The sequence below is a fragment of the Dama dama genome, chromosome 19 (assembly GCF_033118175.1).
Source record: "Dama dama isolate Ldn47 chromosome 19, ASM3311817v1, whole genome shotgun sequence".
Classification (NCBI taxonomy): domain Eukaryota; kingdom Metazoa; phylum Chordata; class Mammalia; order Artiodactyla; family Cervidae; genus Dama; species Dama dama.
The window spans coordinates 84,707,381-84,728,237 of NC_083699.1; the positions used below are offsets into that span (position 1 = coordinate 84,707,381).

A 20,857-nucleotide genomic window follows, 5' to 3' on the forward strand; every position below is an offset into this window, starting at 1 on the left:
TCAGATGCTTTGCTTTAGAAAATTGTGAACCTGGATGCAGTTCTGTTAAAAAAAATCTATCTTAAACATATATTTCAAACATGTGGGAAATGACAAATGTTCCCAATTATCCATTATAGTGTAGCTTAGGATAGCAGAAGACTGGAAACTAGTCAAATATCAATCAATATGAGATGAACAATATAAATTATGCTATATTTAAATAATAAAATACTGTGTAGTTATTAGAATAATAAGGAACTCTCTGTACTTAGTGATGGGGAAAGATCTCTAAGGTACTATGTTAAAGGAGAGACACTTCACTGTGTATATTATTCTTGATTTCTGAATTATATGAACGTATTAACTTTTGTTTAAAAGAGAGAAACGGTAGTATTTTTTAGGACTGAATTGGAAATTTTTTCTTCAATCTCTTGAGGTTGTTAAGACAAGATCAATATTGACAAGATGATAGCTGCAAATACCCATGCTCTGGTTCTCCTCATCTTGGTCAATGAAAACATGATCCATCACAAAACTGAGGAGTTCAGACTGAAGTCCAGTATCTGGATTAAACACCAAAGGCTGAAGGCCCTCCCTGCCACCTGTCATTAATTGGTGGCTAAAAATCATCAAAAGATCACAGAGTAGCATGAAAGCCTGGAATGAAAAGGAAATTCATCAGTAAAACACTGTACAATAATAACTACAAATGACAATATAATAAATTAAATGCAGTTCAGTAACAGTACCATAATAGAAATGCTAAGTATTCAAATTGCAGCTACTTAATTTTAATTTCCAAACATAATAAAATTACTTTTTCTCATTATATACTAGTAATATTTAAGACTCTTCACTTCCCCTAAATATAAACTATTTTTTTATTTGGCTGTACTAACCCAAAACAATTAAGAGATTTTTGACTTGAACTTATAAAAAATGAACTGAATTCAACTCTGGAAACACAAAATTGAATTACTATATTAACTACAGGTTATAAATCAATCATATACTGCATAAGCAAAAAATAAGCACAAATGTTAAGATAAACTGTATAATTCAATCAATTACAATGTAGTACACTAAATCTGTAAGCTACCATTTTGGATTCTTCTTTTAATAATCTACTGTAAAACAAAATTTTGAACCATAGGTTAAACTTGGGATTCAAGATCATTCACATAAAAAACAGTGATGCAAAGCTTCCCAACAAATGCATTCACATAAAGAACTTTCAATATATTTTCCCATAGAGAATACATTATGGTTATAGTGCCAAATTTATCCTATTTAATGGATGGTACAAAATAAACTTGTGTCATCAATTTACTGTTATGGAATAACTGAGGGTTCTTATACCCTAAAACAATCCATTCACCCCCCTCTAAAAATTGACTTCTGTGGAAAACACAATTTTGGTATATATTTGGAGCTGGTTGTATCGTTTACCTCCAGCAAGAATCATAGAAATTCATGCTCTAAGTACACTACCATGAAATACATAAATTTAGAAACAAGTCACCTGAAAAGAGGAGAGCATGAAAGGAATCTGGGGAAATGTGTATTTTTAACGGAGGCCATACTTTTGCATGTCACCAAAGTGATGATGCAGAAACACTGAATTTCTGGCTTAAATGTCCTGAGTTAGGTACTTTTAGATAGCACTGGTTAAGTTCAGAAGATTTAGAGAATAAGGTTTAGGAAAGATAATCTCTCTTCCCATTTTAAGTTAGATGCTGATAACTTAATAAAGAAGAGACCTGTGATAACCTATTTGTAAGATGAGATAGCACAGGGTAAGTAATATTGTATTCTTTAACTAGATATAGACTCTTTCTAGTTGAACATCATAATAAAAAACAGCATGGAAAAGATATATATATATATATTTTTTTTAAATAGAAGCTCTTCCTAATAGAACAGTTTTAGTTTACAAAATCACTTTGTGAAAATGGTATTGCCTTGGGCTTCACTTTGACCGTCTTTGGTCTACACCCCTTGCCAAGGGGTGAGGAGTCTGCTGGACCAATGGGATGTGCCCATCAGCACCCCGACTTTACAACTCTGTCCAGGGACAGGGATTCATGGACTCCCTGCCCTCACAGACTGGATTCTGCTACGAGCGGCTGCATAGGCATCCTTCTGAGACACACGGCATCCCCAGTGTGTACTCCTAGGCCCCAGGATAGTTAAGGAACAACTTGTTTAAGGAAGTGATGCTGATAGTTTGGATATGTGGGCTAAACTGTTCACATGCATATGTGAAAAGTTCTACCTGGTGTGGGAAAGAACTGAAGGTAAGATGAGAAGAAAGTGGACCCTAAGCCAGCTCCCATTCTGGTACAGAATCCTCAGGTTCTGGTATAGAATTCATAAGAATCAAGAATTCTAAATTTAAACCTGACCTCACTTGCCAAGGTACAAAGATGTATAACAAGTTTGTTAGCTTATTTTATAACTTAAATATTTAGACACCTATACTCTTGTCCCAGGTCCCATAACATAAACTACATGCTAAGAACTGCCATAAAAAATTACATCTTAAAAAAATTTACATCTTCTTATGCTTCTTCAATGCATTTGAGTTATTTATATTGAGAGCTCTTAACTGACAATCTCTTACCTGTTCCTTCACTGGAGTATTAACATTAGATAGGCACTGCTGGCAAACAGCCAGAAAGGACTTCACTGTTTTCCTCAATACCAACAAGTCCTCCTGTAAGACACAAATTTGCAAGCATGAATTAAAGTATTCTTGAAAGCTGAAGAAATAATAAATGGAAAATAGCCAAACCAGCTTATTGTTAAGGAAATTCATAAAACCGAATTTATCACTGAGAACCAAATCATAATTTCCTAGTTATCCTAATGGAAGGGGCAACAAAACTGATAATCCCAAATACTCTGTTCAATTTCGCTTTGGAATGCTCAGTATGATTTCCTCCAACATATTTCCTTTATATATATGGTTTACTTGGGCTGGTATTAAAACTGATAGTCATTCCTATAACAAATACTAGATGTAGTAAAATAAGGAAGTGCAGCAGCATTCTGGAAAAAAACCAATTAAGCAATAAACATGTACTGAATTTTTCCCATATTCTCAGCACTCTGCAAATGTCAAGGCGAAGAGATAACTTTAAGATAGTGTCCGTGTCCTCAAAGAGTTAATATTTTAGCAGGGAGTTAGACCAATCATAGAGTAATTAATTTTTTGGTATCAACTCTAACTGTGGCAGACAGACATGGCTGAGTTGGAGGCAGCTTCATAAAAAGATGAGCTTTAATCCAAGATTGGACAGGTGAATAGGATTTAATCAGATGGCCATATTACAATATTCAATATGAAACATTGGAGAACTATAAAAGGAAACTTAAATTTATTAAGTCCCTATAAAGCGCCAGGCACTGGTAAGAGGGCTGTTGTATAATTTAATATTTATATTGATTATAAGAAGTAGTTATTACTAGCAAAGACTGAAAGCAGGACTGTCTGGTATCAGAGCTCACATTCTTTTCACTAATGAGCAAGATGCATGCAGATAACTCAGTATTATACTGATATTTAAAAGAGTAACGAAGAGTACTTAAATGAGCATAGGCTGGTATAGAAGTCACTTTTAAAAAGTATTCTATGAAACTAAGATTCTTTAAGCTTTTCTATTTTGCATAGTTGACAGTACTTACTCCTTTTTGGAATCTTCACATCCCAAATAATGATACTTCAAAAATTACATATATTTTCTTTTGCTAAAATGAGTGCAGTATTTAGAAGGAATAAGACCCTCTTGTGCAGAGTAGTAAAAAGGACACTGTCTCCAGAACCTTTAATGTTCCTGTAGATTAACATCCAAAAATCAAACCTCAACATTCCTTGGTATTCTTTAATTTCAGACTCATAAAGCATTAGGGGAAGGAGACAAGAGAATAGGCAGTCACAAACGAGTGTAAGGAGTTCTTACACTGGAAAGCTTAACCCAGAGTCAAGAGCAGTCACAGCATGGTTGCCAAAGAAGAGTTCTGAACAACTAAAAATCATCTACCTATAAGGAAAGGTGTTCCAGAGGGAACAGAATGTTCAAAAGCCTGGAGGTGCTTTTGAGAGACTACTGTTCATTTATTGCAGTTGGGATGCACATGGGAGGAGAGTGGTGAGAGAAAACCGAAGAGAGAGAGGACCCATTTCCATTTAAATGGATTACGATTTAAAATGCCATGTTAAATTATTTGGCTATTATCCTGTCAGCAATAAGGAGCTAATGAATAAGGATTTTTATCATGAAGTTGTTAAAAAGTTATGCTAAGGAATCATATTCTAAGGAAAAGGGAGAAAGATGTAAAATAGTAAATAAAATCTTAATAGTATTAATAATAAATACAGTCTTCTCTTGAGGGTTTATTATGTACCAAATGCTGTGTTGTAAGGGGCATGGAGAAGAGCAGGGAAGCTGGCATGCTGCAGTTCATGGAGTTGTAAAGAGTCGAACTGAGCAACTGAATGAACAACAATGAATGGGCATAAATTTAAGTCTCACAATCACCCTATGAAGTAAGTGATTAATATGCCTATATTACAGAGGAAGAAACTGAGGTTCAGAGCATCTATAGATTCTAAGTGATAGAGTAAGGATCCATACCTAGTGCTATCTGACTCTATGGCCTATGCTTCTAATCATCATCCTACAGTTCATCATATATTAACAGACGCCATAGGAATAATCTGAGAATAAAATATTGGGCCTAAAAATAAAATGTTGCCAGTAAAGATGTCAACAGAGTATAGAGGAATTAAAGCAGCAGAACTGATGGCATTTAGGAGCTAACAGGAACAGAGGATGTTGATGTGACCTAATTTCTAGGTAGTTGCCTACTAGATGGAATATGGTATAAGTCACCGAGATAGTTAATACAGGAACAAATGCTAAGGTAACAAGTTTGGCTTTAGGGATGCTGATTTGCAAATCCTGAAAGACAGCATTAGGTAGTGAGAATAGGAAAAAGGAGTCCAAAATGGTGGTGGCTAAAAGACAAGGAAGGGAAAAGACTGTGAAAATAGAACAAACGAAGGAGTGAGGACCTCAGGTAAAACAAACAGCCCTCCTGGCCAGCCCAATTTACATAGGGCAGGCTCAGGGACAGGAGAAAAGACATAACGAGAGAAGCCAAAATGGAGCCTTGGGCTTTTCTTTCCTCGTCTTTTGGGTTGGATGTATTTTCCTTTGCTTGCCAATAAAACTGAGCTATAACACCAGTCCATCCATCACTTCAAATTTTTGCTGCAACTGAGGAAATTACATGGGGAATGCTTAAAATTCTCCAAGCCAGGCTTCAGCAATACGTGAACTGTGAACTTCCAGATGTTCAAGCTGGTTTTTCGAAAAGGCAGAGGAACCAGAGATCAAATTGCCAACATCTGCTGGATCATCGAAAAAGCAAGAAAGCTCCAGAAAAATATCTATTTCTGCTGTATTGACTATGCCAAAGCCTTTGACTGTGTGGATCACAATAAACTGTGTAAAATTCTGAAAGAGATGGGGATACCAGACCACCTGACCTGCCTCTTGAGAAACCTGTATGCAGGTCAGGAAGCAACAGTTAGAACTGGACATGGAACAACAGACTTCTTATTTTATTTTCCTATTTCCAAATAGGAAAAGGAGTACATCAAGGCTGTATGTTGTCACCCTGCTTATTTAACTTATATGCAGACTACATCATGAGAAACACTGGGCTGAAGGAAGCAAAAGCTGGAATCAAGATTGCCAGGAGAAATATCAATAACCTCAGATATGCAGATGACACCACCCTTATGGCAGAAGGCGAAGTAGAACTAAAGAGCCTCTTGATGAAAGTGAAAGAGGAGAGTGAAAAAGTTGGCTTAAAGCTCAACATTCAGAAAACTAAGATCATGGCATCCAGTCCTATCACTTCATGGCAAATAGATGGGGAAATAGAGGAAACAATGGCTGACTTTATTTTTCTGGTCTCCAAAATCACTGCGGATGGTGATTGCAGGCATGAAATTAAGACACTTACTCTTTGGAAGGAAAGTTATGACCAACCTAGACAGCATATTAAAAAGGAGAGACATTACTTTGCCAACAAAGGTCTGTCTAGTCAAGGCTATGGTTTTTCCAGTGGTCATGTATGGATGTGAGAGTTGGACTATAAAGAAAGCCGAGTGCAGAAGAATTGATGCTTTTGAACTGTGGTGTTGGAGAAGACTTTTGAGAGTCCCTTGGACTACAAAGAGATCCAATCAGTCCATCCTAAAGATCAGTCCTGAATATTCATTGGAAAGACTGAAGCTGAAGCTGAAACTCCAATACTTTGGCCACCTGATGCGAAGAGCTGACTCACTGGAAAAGACCCTGAGGTTGGGAAAGATTGAGGGCAGGAGGAGAAGGGGACAAGAGAGGATGAGATGGTTGGATGGCATCACCAACTCAATGGACATGGGTTTGGGTGGGCTCTGGGAGTTGGTGATGGACAGGGAGGCCTGGTCTGCTGTGGTTCACGGGGTCGCAGAATCGGACACAACTGAACTGAACTGAACTGTAACAGTGGTCCGCCCACTGCTTCTAATTTTTGTTGTGGTGAGACAGAACCGAGGAAATTACACACTACCCCTACAATATCCTACTAAAGATGTCTACTAGGCAGCTGGATGAGTTCAAAGTCCACAGTAAAGAATCTGAGCAAAAAGAGATTTCGGAGTCCTCGGCATTTAGAAACAATGGAAGTAGATGAGACCATTAAAAAGAGAATATGTAAATAGGGCTGACAAAAGTACCCTGGGGAACACCAAAACTTAATAGATGGATAAGAAAGAAAAGCATATGAAGATATCTAAGAAATAGTCTGAGAAGTAGGAACAAAATCAGAATATGGCATCCCAGAGGTAAGAAAAGGAAACATTTAAAAATGAGTAGAATTGAGACTTCATTGGTGGTCCAGTACTTAAGAATGCACCTTGAGCACTGTACCTTAAATAAACCACTGCAGGGGATGTGGCTTTGATCCCTGGTCAGGGAACTTGGATCCCATAGGCTGCAGGGAAACTAAGCCTTGTACCACAACTAGAGACAAGCCTGAGCACCACAACAAAAGATCCTGTGTGCTGGACTGAAGATCCCCACACTGCAGTGAAGATCCCACCTGCTGCAACTAATACCCAACACAGCTAAAAAATAAACAAATAAACAAAAATATTAAACAACAATAATGAATGGAATAGCTTAATGATGACAAATGCCACCAAGAGAAAAGGACATGAAAGTGTTGCAAGAATAAAGCGACAACATTCTGAGTGACCGTGGGGAGAACACTTTCAAAGGGATTGTTCTTTAGTTGCTAAGTTGTGTTCAACTCTTTTGTGACTCTGTGGACTGCAGCACATCAGACTCCTCTCTCCATGGGATTTTCCAGGCAAGAATACTGAAGTGGGTTGCCATTTCCTTTTCCAGGGGATCTTCCGACCCAGGAATCAAACCCGTTCCTCCTGCATTTACCACTGAGCCACCAGGAAAGCTCTTCAAAAGAATTTTGTTCTTGTTGTTCAGTTGCTAAGTGGTGTCTGACTCTTGGCAACTCCATGAACTGCAGCACGCGAGGCTTTACTGTCCTTCACTATCTCCTGGAGTTTGCTCAAATTCATGTCCATTGAGTCGGTGATGCTATCTAACCATCATCTGTCGTCCCCTTCTCCTCCTGCCCTCAGTCTTTCACAGCATCAGGTTCTTTTTCATTGAGTAGGCTCTTTGCATCAGGTGGCCAAAGTACTGGAGCTTCAGCTTCAGCATCAGTTCTTCCAATGAATATCCAAAATTGGTTTCCTTTAAGATTGACTGGTTTGATCTCCTTGCAGTCCAAGGGACTGTCAAGAGTTTTCTCTAGCATTACAATTTGAAGCCATCAATTCTTGAGCTTCAGCTTCAGCATCAGTCCTTCCAATGAATATTCAAAGTTTATTTCCTTTAAGATTGACTGGTTTGATCTCCTTTCAGTCCAAGAGACTGTCAAAGAGTCTTCTCTAGCATTACAATTCGAAGGCATCAATTCTTCACAGGTGGCACAAGTAGTAAAGAATCTGCCTGCCAATCCAGGAGTCACAAGAGATGCAGGTTCTCTCCTTGGGTCAGGAAGATCCCCTGGAGTAGGAAATGGTAACCCACTCCAGTAATCTTGCTTTGAAAATCCCATGGATAAGGAAGCTTGGTGAGCTACAGTCTATGGACTCACAAAGAGTTGGACATGACTGAGCACACACACTCATTCAAAGGAATTAAAAGGGCTTAAAACTGCAATGGTAGAAAGGATAAGAAAGCAAGCAACTCTTTCAAAAAAGTCTGTAAAGAGTGAGAGAAAAATAGGACAGCTACTGGAGAGGTCTTTGGGGGTCTTCGTTGTCCTTTTCAATAGAAAAGATTTGAGAATGTTTGTTGAATAAATAACTGAAAGAAAAACAAAATGCAGGCCATGCTATGAACTAGTTTAGACCTTACAGAAACTGTATCTCAGGATTACAGATTTTAAAAATCTATACACAAAAGGGTTGAAATAGATATTCTCTGAGGTTCTATGGCATTCTGTGATTCTGTTGAATTAATCTAGGCACTCAAATAAGAACATACAGGTGCTAACTGGTAAACCTAATATTCAAAGGATGAATGTTCACTGTTCCTGCTGTTACCTAGAACAGTGTTTGGCACATGGGCAGATGTTTAGTAAATACTTGCTGATTGATATCCAAGTACACATAATACAGATGATAGCATAATCCCAGGGACAAATAAATGTGTTCATTTTACTACACAATAAATATAGTTAAAAATGATGCTAGGAGGCATTAATGCTCCTTTATTCCCTTAAATTTCATGGTTACTGTGCAGTTTGAAGCAGTCTAGGGAATCAGCTATTGCTGGAGTTGGAGACAAAAGATTCCTTTAAAAGGTCAATCATAAAGCAGATGTGCCTTATATAAAACGATTACTTGCCAATCCATCTGAGAAGTTGTAAATTTAACCTCACAACTAGGTAAGCAACCTACTGATTGTTTACTAATCAGCAGTAGCATTTTAAGAATGTGGAAACGGAAAGCAACTAAGGAAATAGAAGCTTTTTTAGCAGTAAGTTTAGCACAGATTTGGATAGAACTTCAATATTCAGTGCTCAAGAAAGTTAACTTAATTGTAATCAGTTAGAACCCACTGAGAAGTGTAAGTACCAACAATTTTAGGTAAAAAGGCACAGATACTGTATATTTAACAGAGGTGAAGTGAAGTGAAGTGAAGTCGCTCAGTTGTGTCCGACTCTTTGCGACCCCATGGACTGTAGCCTACCAGGCTCCTCCGTCCGTGGGATTTTTCAGGCAAGAGTACTGGAGTAGGTTGCCATTTAACAGAGGTAACTAATCTCAAATAGTAAATTCCTCTGAACAGCTGAGAACAAAATTTTAGTTCTTTTGAATTTCACAACACTGTGCTTTCTTTATTCATCCTATAATTTTCCTACAAACTTCATTATGCTAGCATCTCACACTACATAAAGTTAACATCTATTGGCAGTTACTGTGTACTAGGCACTAATCTAAGCTTCTCACATATTAACTCAGCTGTGATGGGTATAGATATAATCACTTCGATTCTACAGATGAAGAAACAGACTCAGAAACGTTAAACGCAGACCCAAAGACAAAGCTAGTAAGTGAGGTAGTAAATTAACCAGAACAGTTTGCCTCCAGAGTCTATAGTCTTAACCATTTTGCTATAGTGACTTTCTATAATGCAGGAAAATTAATATACGGAATATACAGGCAGCATTATGGAGATAAGAAATATGAAACTCAAATTACTCAAATACACTTATATATAAACAAAAACGCAGGTCAACCTAAAAGACACTGAAAAAGAACAACACATGAGCTAACGTATCTGTAACAGACTGTAATTTTAAGTGACTAAAATTTTTAGGGAGTGCCTCTAACACTCTGAACTTAATGGAATTCTATTTAAACTCTTTCTAGCCAGAGTACCTGCATTATAGTGATAAAAACTGAAGGCAGAGTTAGAACAGTAATCTCTTCTCTCAGTCCATATAAGAGAATGTAGACTGAGAACAGAATGCTTCCTTTTAAATGCTTTTCCCTAGATAAAACCAGTATTTTCTCTTATTTTCAGAAAGCAGCTTGGGGTTCACAGCACTTTTCCTAAAGTAGTTATGGAAAGGAATTCAGAAGCGTCAAGTGAGAAGATGACACTGAGATTTAATTATAATATCTTGGCTATGTTCTTTTGTGTGCATTTTGCAAGCTGCTTCACTAAGAGCTTTTCCTTCCCTGTAGATTTAGTGAAACCAAGAATTAGAAGACTGAAACTCAATATGCTCAAATGTGAAAGGGCTAAAAGAGCTTCAGTTTTTCAGTGATCTATTGTCAAAAATAAAAGAAATTTCTCTTAATGAACTAACATGATGTTTTGAAAATATACGCTACTCAGCAAAATCTCAACAAAGAAGAGCCCCAAATAAGGCTGGCAGAACTGGTGAATTTATCATATAAACTACATTAGAAATTTTCTCAAAGGTACAAAAGGCTCAAACTTGACTTACTCTAACATCTTAGGAAGAAAAAGTGCAATTGTTTTTTAAGAGCCGAGTATCTCAATATGATTATAGTCAGTGAGGAAAGATAAGGATTTAATTCCTAAACACACAAAACATGCAGATATTGACAGATTTTTTTTTTGGGGTCATACCACAGGGGATGTGGGATCTTAATTCCCTGACCATGGATCAAACCTGTACCCCCTGTATTGGGAAGCAAAGTCTTATTCACTGAACTCCCTGGAAGACCCAAACAGGCAGATTTAAATCGGTGATTTCCCTTCATTTTTGCATCATAATTTTATGTGTCTAGAGGAAGACTACATTTGGCTATCCTTTTATCCACAACTATGAAATACCATTTAGATAATCATAGAAACTGAAGCCATGGAAAAACTAACAATAAATATCTAAAACTAGTTCAACATTATCTGACAATTGTAAATTTTCAGAGTATGCAGAAGTAAAACATGGGAAGTTGTGAAATAAGGACCTAGATCAGGCCAAAGATCTTAGAATATGAGAATAAAGCCTCTTAAGAATTTAGTGAAACATTTTTTGTGATTAAAAAATGGGGCACAAAACTAAGCTAGTTAAAAACAAGACCAACGGGTTACTCAACGAGGCCAGGTACTGGCAAACCTTTTGGGTAAAGGGTCAGATAGTAACTATTTTAGGGTTTGTAGGTCATAATGTCTGTTACAACTACTTAACTTGCCTTTGGAGCAAGAAAGCAGCACATAAATGAATGAGCATTGTTGTGTTCCATTAAAACATTCCTTACAAAAACAGGTGTCTAGTCAGATTTGCCCTATGGGCTAAAGTTTGTCTGGTTTGTATTAGGCTACAAAGCTCTTTGGACATATAAACTGCATTAAACTTTTATGTACTTAGCATCATTACTAACATAAGGTTCATTACATTATTTTTCAGCTCAACTAACTCATATCCATAGGAAGTATGACAGAAACATGTTTAACTAGGTGATTCACTCACTGGGGACACATCAGTGGGCAAGAGGCAAAAGCCTCACCGTGCTCTCAGGTGAGCCCTGCGGAGCGTCTCTGACACGCTTTCAGGCACGAGTAACTGCTACTAGCTTCTCTTCTGGAGATAAGGAGAGTGTGCCACTTTTGTGAATATACAGTGAAATACTGGACTTTAAAACCCCAAATGTAATACCTAGTTTTCAGTGTTGTCTTTCTTGGTGATCTGAATCCCCACCTGCTGACTCCTGCCATTGCCTCAATGGTAATCCACTTGATCTAGGAACCCTTAAGCTGCCTACTGTAGTTCCAAAACATGTTCTGATTTCTCTTTTCTGTGGTGTACAAAGATGCAGGAAGCTAAAGGAGGAGTCAGAGGGACAGGGGGAAAGCAGTGACTGTTAGGAGAAAAGCAAGAGATGTGAATTCTCAAATTTTTCAAAATACAGATGGAGGACAAAGTCTACCATGCTATATTCCAGACCTACACCAGACACTGAGCATGTTTACGTACTTCCATAACTTTATATAACAGTTCATTTAGCATTAATTTTTGGTTCTGGCAGGGGAGAAGATTAGGAAAGCACAGGCTAGGACTGCAATTTAATGCTATCAAAGCAACAGTTATTGCTGGAAATCATTTCTTTTAATTTAATCTTCCCAACAACCCTATCTAGCAATGAATATCACTTATTAGGAAACTAAAGTTCAAATGCGAAGTAATTTGTATATCTTTGTCACAGGTGGTAAGAAATGGAGCCAAACTTCAAACTTGATTTAACTCCAAAGGCCATGTTTCAACACAAAAAATACTGGAAAGATATCCTATTTATAAACTGAAAGTTTCTTATATATATATAAATTGGGTTGGCAAGAAGAAATCATTTAAACAAATACCTAGAAATTACAGAATGGCCACTGGAAAAAACATTTTCAAGATAAAAAACCTACTGCAGAAAGGAAAAGTGATTATTTTATCACTCGGGAATATTAAATAATATAAAATACTTACATTCTTTTATTCAAATAAATGGCCTGACAGGAAAGTAAACCTCCTTTATCATTAATTTTGGTGGAGAAAGATCTCTAATTTCTGTACTGAAGAGTGGGAAGTGTTATGGCTTTGTTTAAATATTCTTTTTAAAAAATATCTGGCCATACCACACAGCATTAAATATTGTTAACATTGCTTTCAGCCTCTAATAAACTCAGTTAAAACACATTTTTACATTATAATAATGGTTATTTAGAATAGATCTTCTCAGTCCTGGCTCACTGCTTAGATCCTGAGGTATTAAATAAGTTAAGGGCATTTATAAAGTGGTACTTTAAATACCACTGTCCCTGTGCAAGTAAAAACAGCATCCAAATGGACAGGCTAGTGAAGTTGAAGAAGCCTTATGCTGTCCTTCAAGGGCTGAGAAGGCATTCCTTACCAGAAAGCAAGCTCCAGAAAGTAGAGGCCCAGGAACAGGGATGCAAACACAGCATGGAATTCTTAATAAGATGTTGGAATCATGAATTGTACATTCCCCTCTAAGTTGAACATATTTACTTCTGATTTCCAGAAATTTTTAGAATGTTAGAGATGGATAAAATTTTGGACAAGTTGAGAGTTTAGTATAAACAGCCATCTACTTATGTATTCCAGATTTAAAAAAAAAAAATAACCCTCCAGGAGCTGAAAAAGAAGTGAATATAAAACAAGTCCTGGCTCTTTCCCTCCTAACTTTCCTAGACCAGCCAATCAGGTACTTGAGACTGGACACAATATTAATAGAAACAAAGCTATCAAAAAATCACTATGAAGTCATGGACAAGTCAAAAGGAAAGGCTTAAAACTAAAACCAAGTAGACAGTTATTGAGGATAGACTTCTCAAGAAATAAAAAGGTAGGGGAGGGGAGATTTAGAAAAGAATGAAGCAAAATGGTTGTATACTTTATTCCTAGAAGCATAGCTACTGTTGCCAGCTATTGGCCTCATTCCCTTCCCCTTCAAAGCAGTGAACTCTGCAGACTAAGGTGTATTATCTGTATTTTGTTATTATAAGAGTATGGGGGCAAGGACCTGAGTGAGGATATCTCTTTCTTGTTCACAGACATTAATACTCTATAGGACTTGGAAGGGGAGAGGAAGAGGTCTAGAAAGCAGACTGTGGATTTTTATACACAGCAAGGTTAAACATTTCTCCTCAGGGGGCTTGGCCACCATCAGTCCCATCTTTACCCTAACTGTTTGGAGGTAAACAAGTTGAAATTTGCAGAGGAGAACCTTCAGTCAAGAGTGTAATGGAAGAACAAATTTTGTAATAAACATGCTATACTTCTCAGTAATAATTTGACTTGTAGCTCCCTGAGGGATGTAGACTTTCCTTAATTTGAAGACTTAAGGATAAAGCCTGCGTCCAGACTACATGGATGTTTCCCCTAGGCCATTCCTACTGCTGTCTAGAATAGAAACATGCAGGGTTAAGGCGGAGAGTTCTACAAATTTAAGACTACAGAGAGTAGGACAGTTCCTCTTGGGAGGAAAAAAAAATTGAGGATAAATTCTAGATCCCCAGGCCAAAAAAGGCAATAGGGGCATTAGTTCAGCCCTAACTCTTATTTACCTGGCTCTTTAAATGTCTCTGTATATGTCCAGAAGGAGCTGAAGGAAGAAGTGTGTTTTCTGCTACAGAGAAGAGAAACTGAAGGCTGCTTCTACAGGACCAGCACTAGGGGGCACCGGAGGAAAGTATACTGAGCATGACCTGTGAGATTGCCAAAGAGCTTCAACTCTGGAAATTAGGGGAACAGAGGAAATACCCATTGGTGAAACCCAGTGGACTTCCACTTCAAATAAAGATCTAATTCTGTTTTTGACATAGTCTTCTCATATAACTTCATGTTATAGAATACTGTTCACTGTTAAGTTATAATTTGAATTTAAACTTCAAATGTAACTACCATTCATAATCCCTCAAATGACAGTGTTCATGACAACAGAAAGAAGAAAAGTAAATTTTAAAAAGTACTCGCTAAAGAGCAATTTGGCAATGTGAAATTAAGCCTTAAAAGTATGTACAATCTTTGACCAAGCAATTCCATTTCCAAGAATGTAAGATGAAAAAATGCAAAACACAGAACAAGCTTTTGTACCAGAATGTCCATCACAGAATTAATTTTATTACTTAAAATGTGTAAACAATCTAAATATCCAAGAAAGCAGTAAAATAAATTATAAGCTACACTATGTACTATCATGCAAACGTTAAAATATTATCTGTAAACATTCAATACATGAAGAATATGTTATGTTAATTGAAGAGACACAAAATTATAAATACATCATAATCTTAATAAGACTGAAAAGTATGTAAGAAAAAGTACTGAAAGAAAATACATCAAAATATTAACAGGTAGTAAGATTTGGAAATTTCATTTTATGTATATAGTTTTTATAATGAACACATAAGTAAGAAAGCTCAAATTTATGAAAACCATTCTACCTTATATTTTACACCAAAACCAAACATGCATAATTTATTAATCAGAAATATGAGTGACCTTTTCAGAGGTTTAAATGAATTTCTACAAATATAACAAAAATGAGCAGAGAAAAACAGCAGTCAGGTGGCCAGTTCCTCACTAAATAAATGGCTCATTCGAAATTAACAGTTTTTCAACAATAAAAAAAATGAAATTAATTCATGTAGTAAGACTTTCATGTTACCTCTACAAAATCAATATTACAAATGTTAAATATATAGACCCAAAGGGTTTGCTGTATTATGTTTAAATTTCAGGAAACAAATTAAAGGGGAAAAAAATGGACAGAGAATTTCAGGTGCATCATTAGCAAAGTTTTCCAAATACTTTGACTAAGCCACTGACATTACACACTGAGCCATTTAAAAACCATGGTAACTTCCCATTTAAGCACCTTGAAGGGTACAGAGTGACCACAGAACACCACCCTGTGTCATACTTTTCTACATACAGCTGACAGCTGATACTGTTTAGTGAGGAAGCAACCAGTGTGTCCTTAGAAAATCTGCTTTTAAAAAAACCAACTACAACAAAACTCCATAAAAAGTAGTTGTATTAAAAGCTTAATAATACAAGATTTTAAGGAGTAGTAACAGAAAGACAGTATGTTGAAATTCAAAGAGACTTGTGCTGTAAGTGTGATTTTAGACAACTCTCAATTTTTGTTAAGTATTAGGTTCCTTTTCTGTAAAAATGGGATTATAATATCCACTCTACAAGATTATTAAGCAGATTTAATTAAATTAGAACATTTATATTAAAATGATTAATAACATGTAAAATATAAACAAGGTAAAAATAACAATGTCGCCTTATAGATTTCATCAAATTATTTTCAGATTCCTTTATAGCTTTAATATTACATTTATAAACAACAGAAGAATGCTGTAACAGCAAGTAAGACACAGAACATACTATGTAATTTTTTAGTATTCATCTAAGTCCAACAACTCAGTGAGTTATTTGTGATAAACCAAAACTTAAGATTAGAAGATGGAGAATCAAAAAATTTCCATAGTAGTAGTTTTTAAAAATTAATTTTTAAGATATTAATATTCACTTTAAATATCAACAACAAAAACAATCCCTCAAAAAGTATCAAAAGGTATAAATGGAAAAGTAAATTTCTCTCCTTATGCCTGCCCCCAAAGAATTTCTACTCTCCAGAGGTAATCACTGTTAAGATTCTTGTATATTTATCCAAACATCTTTAGTATAGCAGTTTTTAACTTTAGCGTAGGTTGTAGAATTCTAGAGCTAGAAAAGACTGGCGACACACAACTATAAACTTCATAACAAAGTAACCTGAGACACAGATAAGTGATTTTTCAGCTGTTACTAGAATATGGAAAGCCCTTTACAACTGATAAAATGCTTTGATATAAATTATTTATTTTAAAATTATTTAAGTGACTTGACTCAAGGTTATTTTCATTACTTAATGATGAGACTGAGTCTATACTTAGGCATTTGATATTTTATCAAGTGGGATGTTACTAATACAGATTCATGTATACAAAGCTTATGTATGTGACTCGTATATTTTCAAAGATATCCTATATCATATAGAGAATTAGAAAGTTTGACAATTCCTGATCTTGTTATTATTATAAATAAAAATCATTAAAATAACTATTTTAAAATAAAAAATATTAGCAATGGAAGATTAATTTTTCAAGTCTGTGTGTATCCTAAAGATTCATGTTTTACAAGGTTATCACTTTAAGCGAATCACTTTTAAACTACAGACACAACCAATACATGATTACTAAATATACTTTGGTTTCCAAAAATTACCAACACCTTCAAAGTGAGAAGAAACTTCCTGAGATACAGCTAAGCAAGGCGAATTTCACATGTGATATAAATGCACACAAAACCAAAATGGAAATCAATGAACACTAAAGCATCTAAAAGATGCTAGGGCACTGTTTCTGGAATAAAGAAAACCAGTGTTGGCTACAAAATCTGCATTGCCATTGTGGCAATGACAAAAACAAAATCAGTATAATGACTAAAGACAAAAAGGAAGCTATTTTCATTAGGAGAATATATCAGATGAAAGTTAAACAGAAAAGCAAAGAATCTCAAAATAGCTCTGCTGCAACAGGATTTAAAAAAACAAAATATTCTGGACTTCCCTGGTGGTCCAGTGGTTAAAATTCTGTCCTTCCAATGCAGAGGGGCATGGGTTCGATCTCTGGTCGGGGTTAAAAAACAAAATATTCAAAGAAGGAGGTCCAACAATAGATTCTTACTCTAATTATGGAATTTAATTGTAAAGCGACAAAATTTAAATTAAATGAAGTAAATAAGCACTAATTATGCTAAAGTTTTAGGCTAGCATATATTCCAAATTTACTAAAATGCAGTTATCAACATTCAGTTAAAATAAAAATAACTCAGACAAACAAAATGATCTCAGTGGAATAACAGAATATAAAAGTCAAATAATCCATGAACACGGTATGTTTCTCCATCTGTTTGTGTCCTCTTTGACTTCTTTCATCAGTGTTTTATAGTTTTCTATGTATAGGTCTTTTGTTTCTTTAGGTAGATATACTCCTAAGTATTTTATTCTTTTTGTTGCAATGGTGAATGGTATTGTTTCCTTAATTTCTCTGTTTTCTCATTGTTAGTGTATAGGAATGCAAGGGATTTCTGTGTGTTCATTTTATATCCTGCAACTCTACTATATTCATTGATTAGCTCTAGTAATTTTCTGGTAGAGTCTTTAGGGTTTTCTATGTAGAGGATCATGTCATCTGCAAACAGTGAGAGTTTCATTTCTTCTTTTCCTATATGGATTCCTTTTATTTCTTTTCCTGCTCTGATTGCTGTGGCCAAAACTTCCAAAACTATGTTGAATAGTAGTGGTGAGAGTGGGCACCCTTGTCTTGCTTCTGATTTTACGGGAAATGCTTTCAATTTTTCACCATTGAGGATAATGTTTGCTGTGGGTTTGTCATATATAGCTTTTATTATGTTGAGGTATGTTCCTTCTATTCCTGCTTTCTGGAGAGTTTTTATCATAAATGGATATTGAATTCTGTCAAAGGCTTTTTCTGCATCTATTGAGATAATCATATGGTTTTTATCTTTCAATTTGTTAATGTGGTGTATTACATTGATTGATTTGCGAATATTAAAGAATCCTTGCATTCCTGGGGTAAAGTCCACTTGGTCATGATATATGATCTTTTTAATATGTTGTTGGATTCTGTTTGCTAGAATTTTGTTAAGGATTTTTGCATCTATGTTCATCGGTGATACTGGCCTGTAGTTTTCTTTTTTTTGTGGCATCTTTGTCTGGTTTTGGAATTAGGGTGATGTGAAACAGATCACCAGTCCAGGTTGGATGCATGAGACAAGTGCTCAGGGCTGGTGCACTGGGAAGACCCAGAGGGATGGGATGGAGAAGGAGGCGGGAGGGGGGGCCGGGATGGGGAACACATGTAAATCCATGGCTGATTCATGTCAATGTATGACAAAAACCACTACAATATTGTAAAGTAATTAGCCTCCAACTGATAAAAATAAATGGAAAAAAAAAATAAACTGAACTAGTAGGCATTCAAAAAAAAAGTCAAATAAACTAAGTGAAAAATTCAAATAAACTAATTATGCATAATATATAAACTCTTGCTTTTAAATTTTAACTTACATATACTCTCCTTTAATCTTTTCATATAAAAGAATATTTCAAAAAACATGAAAATGTTATATAGTTTTAAAGTGGTTTTTGTTTCCAATAAAAGAAGATTAACCTTGATTTTTGCTTTTGAAGACTAAACTTTTAATAAAATAGAAAAAAGCCAAGAAGACTACAAATATATCAACCTCCTTCTAACAAAAAATGAACAAAATCCCCAATTACTTCCAAAGGCAAAGAAATCCTCCAATCATTCAATGGAAAAGACAAAAAGAAAAAAAATTCTTTCTCCAAGAAAAGAATACTCTGTATCAAGCAGTTGGTTCTATATGGAAATGTATTACGAACACTGTTACTGGTTGAATAGCTTCTGTTTTGTTAAGCTGAGGATATGTAAACATCATAGTCTCTTTATTTGGTTCTTTATCAAGTGTTTGCTCTTTGTGCATATGTTCAAGCTCCTTTGATTTCATAAAACAATTGAAATATATTCGTTTTGTATTTATGTCAGATAATTTCAATGTATAAAATATTTTTAGTCTGAATCTCTTTATGATTTCTAGTCTTCTTTTTAGTAAAGTTGATTTTTTAATATGAGCTCATTTTTCTTAAAACTCTGGAAAACTCTCTGAGGCAACTTCCTTCAGAAAGGATTTATATTTGATTCTCTTAGGTGCTTGGGGATACTAACATTATAGAACATTTTAAATCCAAATCTTATTTATTCCCTCATGAATGGAACTGGTATGAGTTTATTTCTAATTTACCCTTATTTTGGGAGTAGCTCTTTTTAGGATCCCAACTTTATTAAGGGACACGCTACCTATTAGACATTTCTCTTCAGGAGGGCTTTGAGAATTGTGTAGATTAGAAAATATCCTCAAGCTAAGCAGGTGTTGGTACTCTGCTTGACTTTCTTGGATCTGAGTTTCACTTAACTTCTGGTTTGTATTTTCCCTTTGTTTTGCATGGTCATGGGTAAATTAAAAATTAAAAAAAAATTTTATCCAATGATTTAAAATGTTCAGAAACAAAAGTGCTGTTTAGTTTGGGCCCCAAGGTGCCATAATGCCAGAACTGAAACCTACACACTATTGTCTTTCAATATTATTCTCTTTCTTACAGCATATCACCTATCAAAGCTCTTGTGGTTTCAAGTACAGTTATTTCTTAAAAGAATTTAAACTTCATGTACACATACAACTCTGTAGCTATTGCTTGAAAAACTGTTTTATCTTTCAAAGATGTAAAAATATATATATAAATAAATGTTTAGGATAAAACAAGAATTGATAACAATAATTATATATTTTATTAAAATAATAATAATAAAAATAATATAATGAGTTAAGCAAGATTATTTTGCTTTAGTAATAATCCTTCTGCCTACAGAAACTCTTACTTACTTTGGAAGGAGAACCATCAGTAATTTTCACCAACTGCCAAAGAATCGAGTAATGGGAACACTGCAGTGCCTGTACGACTATCTGTATCAAATAAAAAATTCAAACAAATGAGACATAATTTACGTTTGTACAATATTAAGAGAACAATATTTATCATAGTTTTTATTTTACAATAAAGTTTCAAGTCCAAATAGTTGTAGAGTTAATAAGAATGCACAAAATAATATTTAGTTAAAAAAGACAAACCAATCAATCTAGAGAATACAGACATAATGTATCTCAATAAATATGAACCCGAATACACTATGCTTTAAGCAAAAATGCATTGTCATGAATACTTTACTCAGTCAAATTTTTAAGAAGAGATTGAAGAAATTGTTTTATCCAAATGTTACACTTAATGATTACTTAATGTGTTTAAAGAGTTTTTAATATGAAATATAACACTCACACAGAAATGTGCATAAACATATATAAAACTTAATGACTGAAGTATATGAAGAAAATACTGTCACAGATTATAGGTTTGTAGATAAACATGGACATTCTTTGATACAACACCAAATACTTCAATTTGCACTTGTGAGAGAAAGCAAATGACATCTTTCTCTTTTATGAAAATAGTTGGACCTTATGAGACTGCCTTGGAAATCTCCCAGGCTCCCTGGACCACATTTTGAGAATCTCTGCTCTGAGA

The 20,857-nt window shown here is 35.2% G+C and overlaps 1 protein-coding gene across 2 annotated transcripts in view; it reads right to left on the reverse strand.

Moving 5' to 3' along the window:
• STAG1 (STAG1 cohesin complex component) overlaps nt 1-20,857 on the reverse strand; it is a 504,547-nt gene that overhangs the window by 24,000 nt on the left and 459,690 nt on the right. For both annotated transcript variants that reach the window (XM_061167656.1, XM_061167655.1), the window contains 3 exons: nt 20,161-20,241; nt 2,606-2,698; nt 465-639 (listed from right to left, as the gene is read on the reverse strand). In XM_061167656.1, coding sequence (XP_061023639.1) covers nt 465-639; nt 2,606-2,698; nt 20,161-20,241 — 349 coding nt within the window. The remainder of the gene's footprint in view (nt 1-464; nt 640-2,605; nt 2,699-20,160; nt 20,242-20,857) is intronic.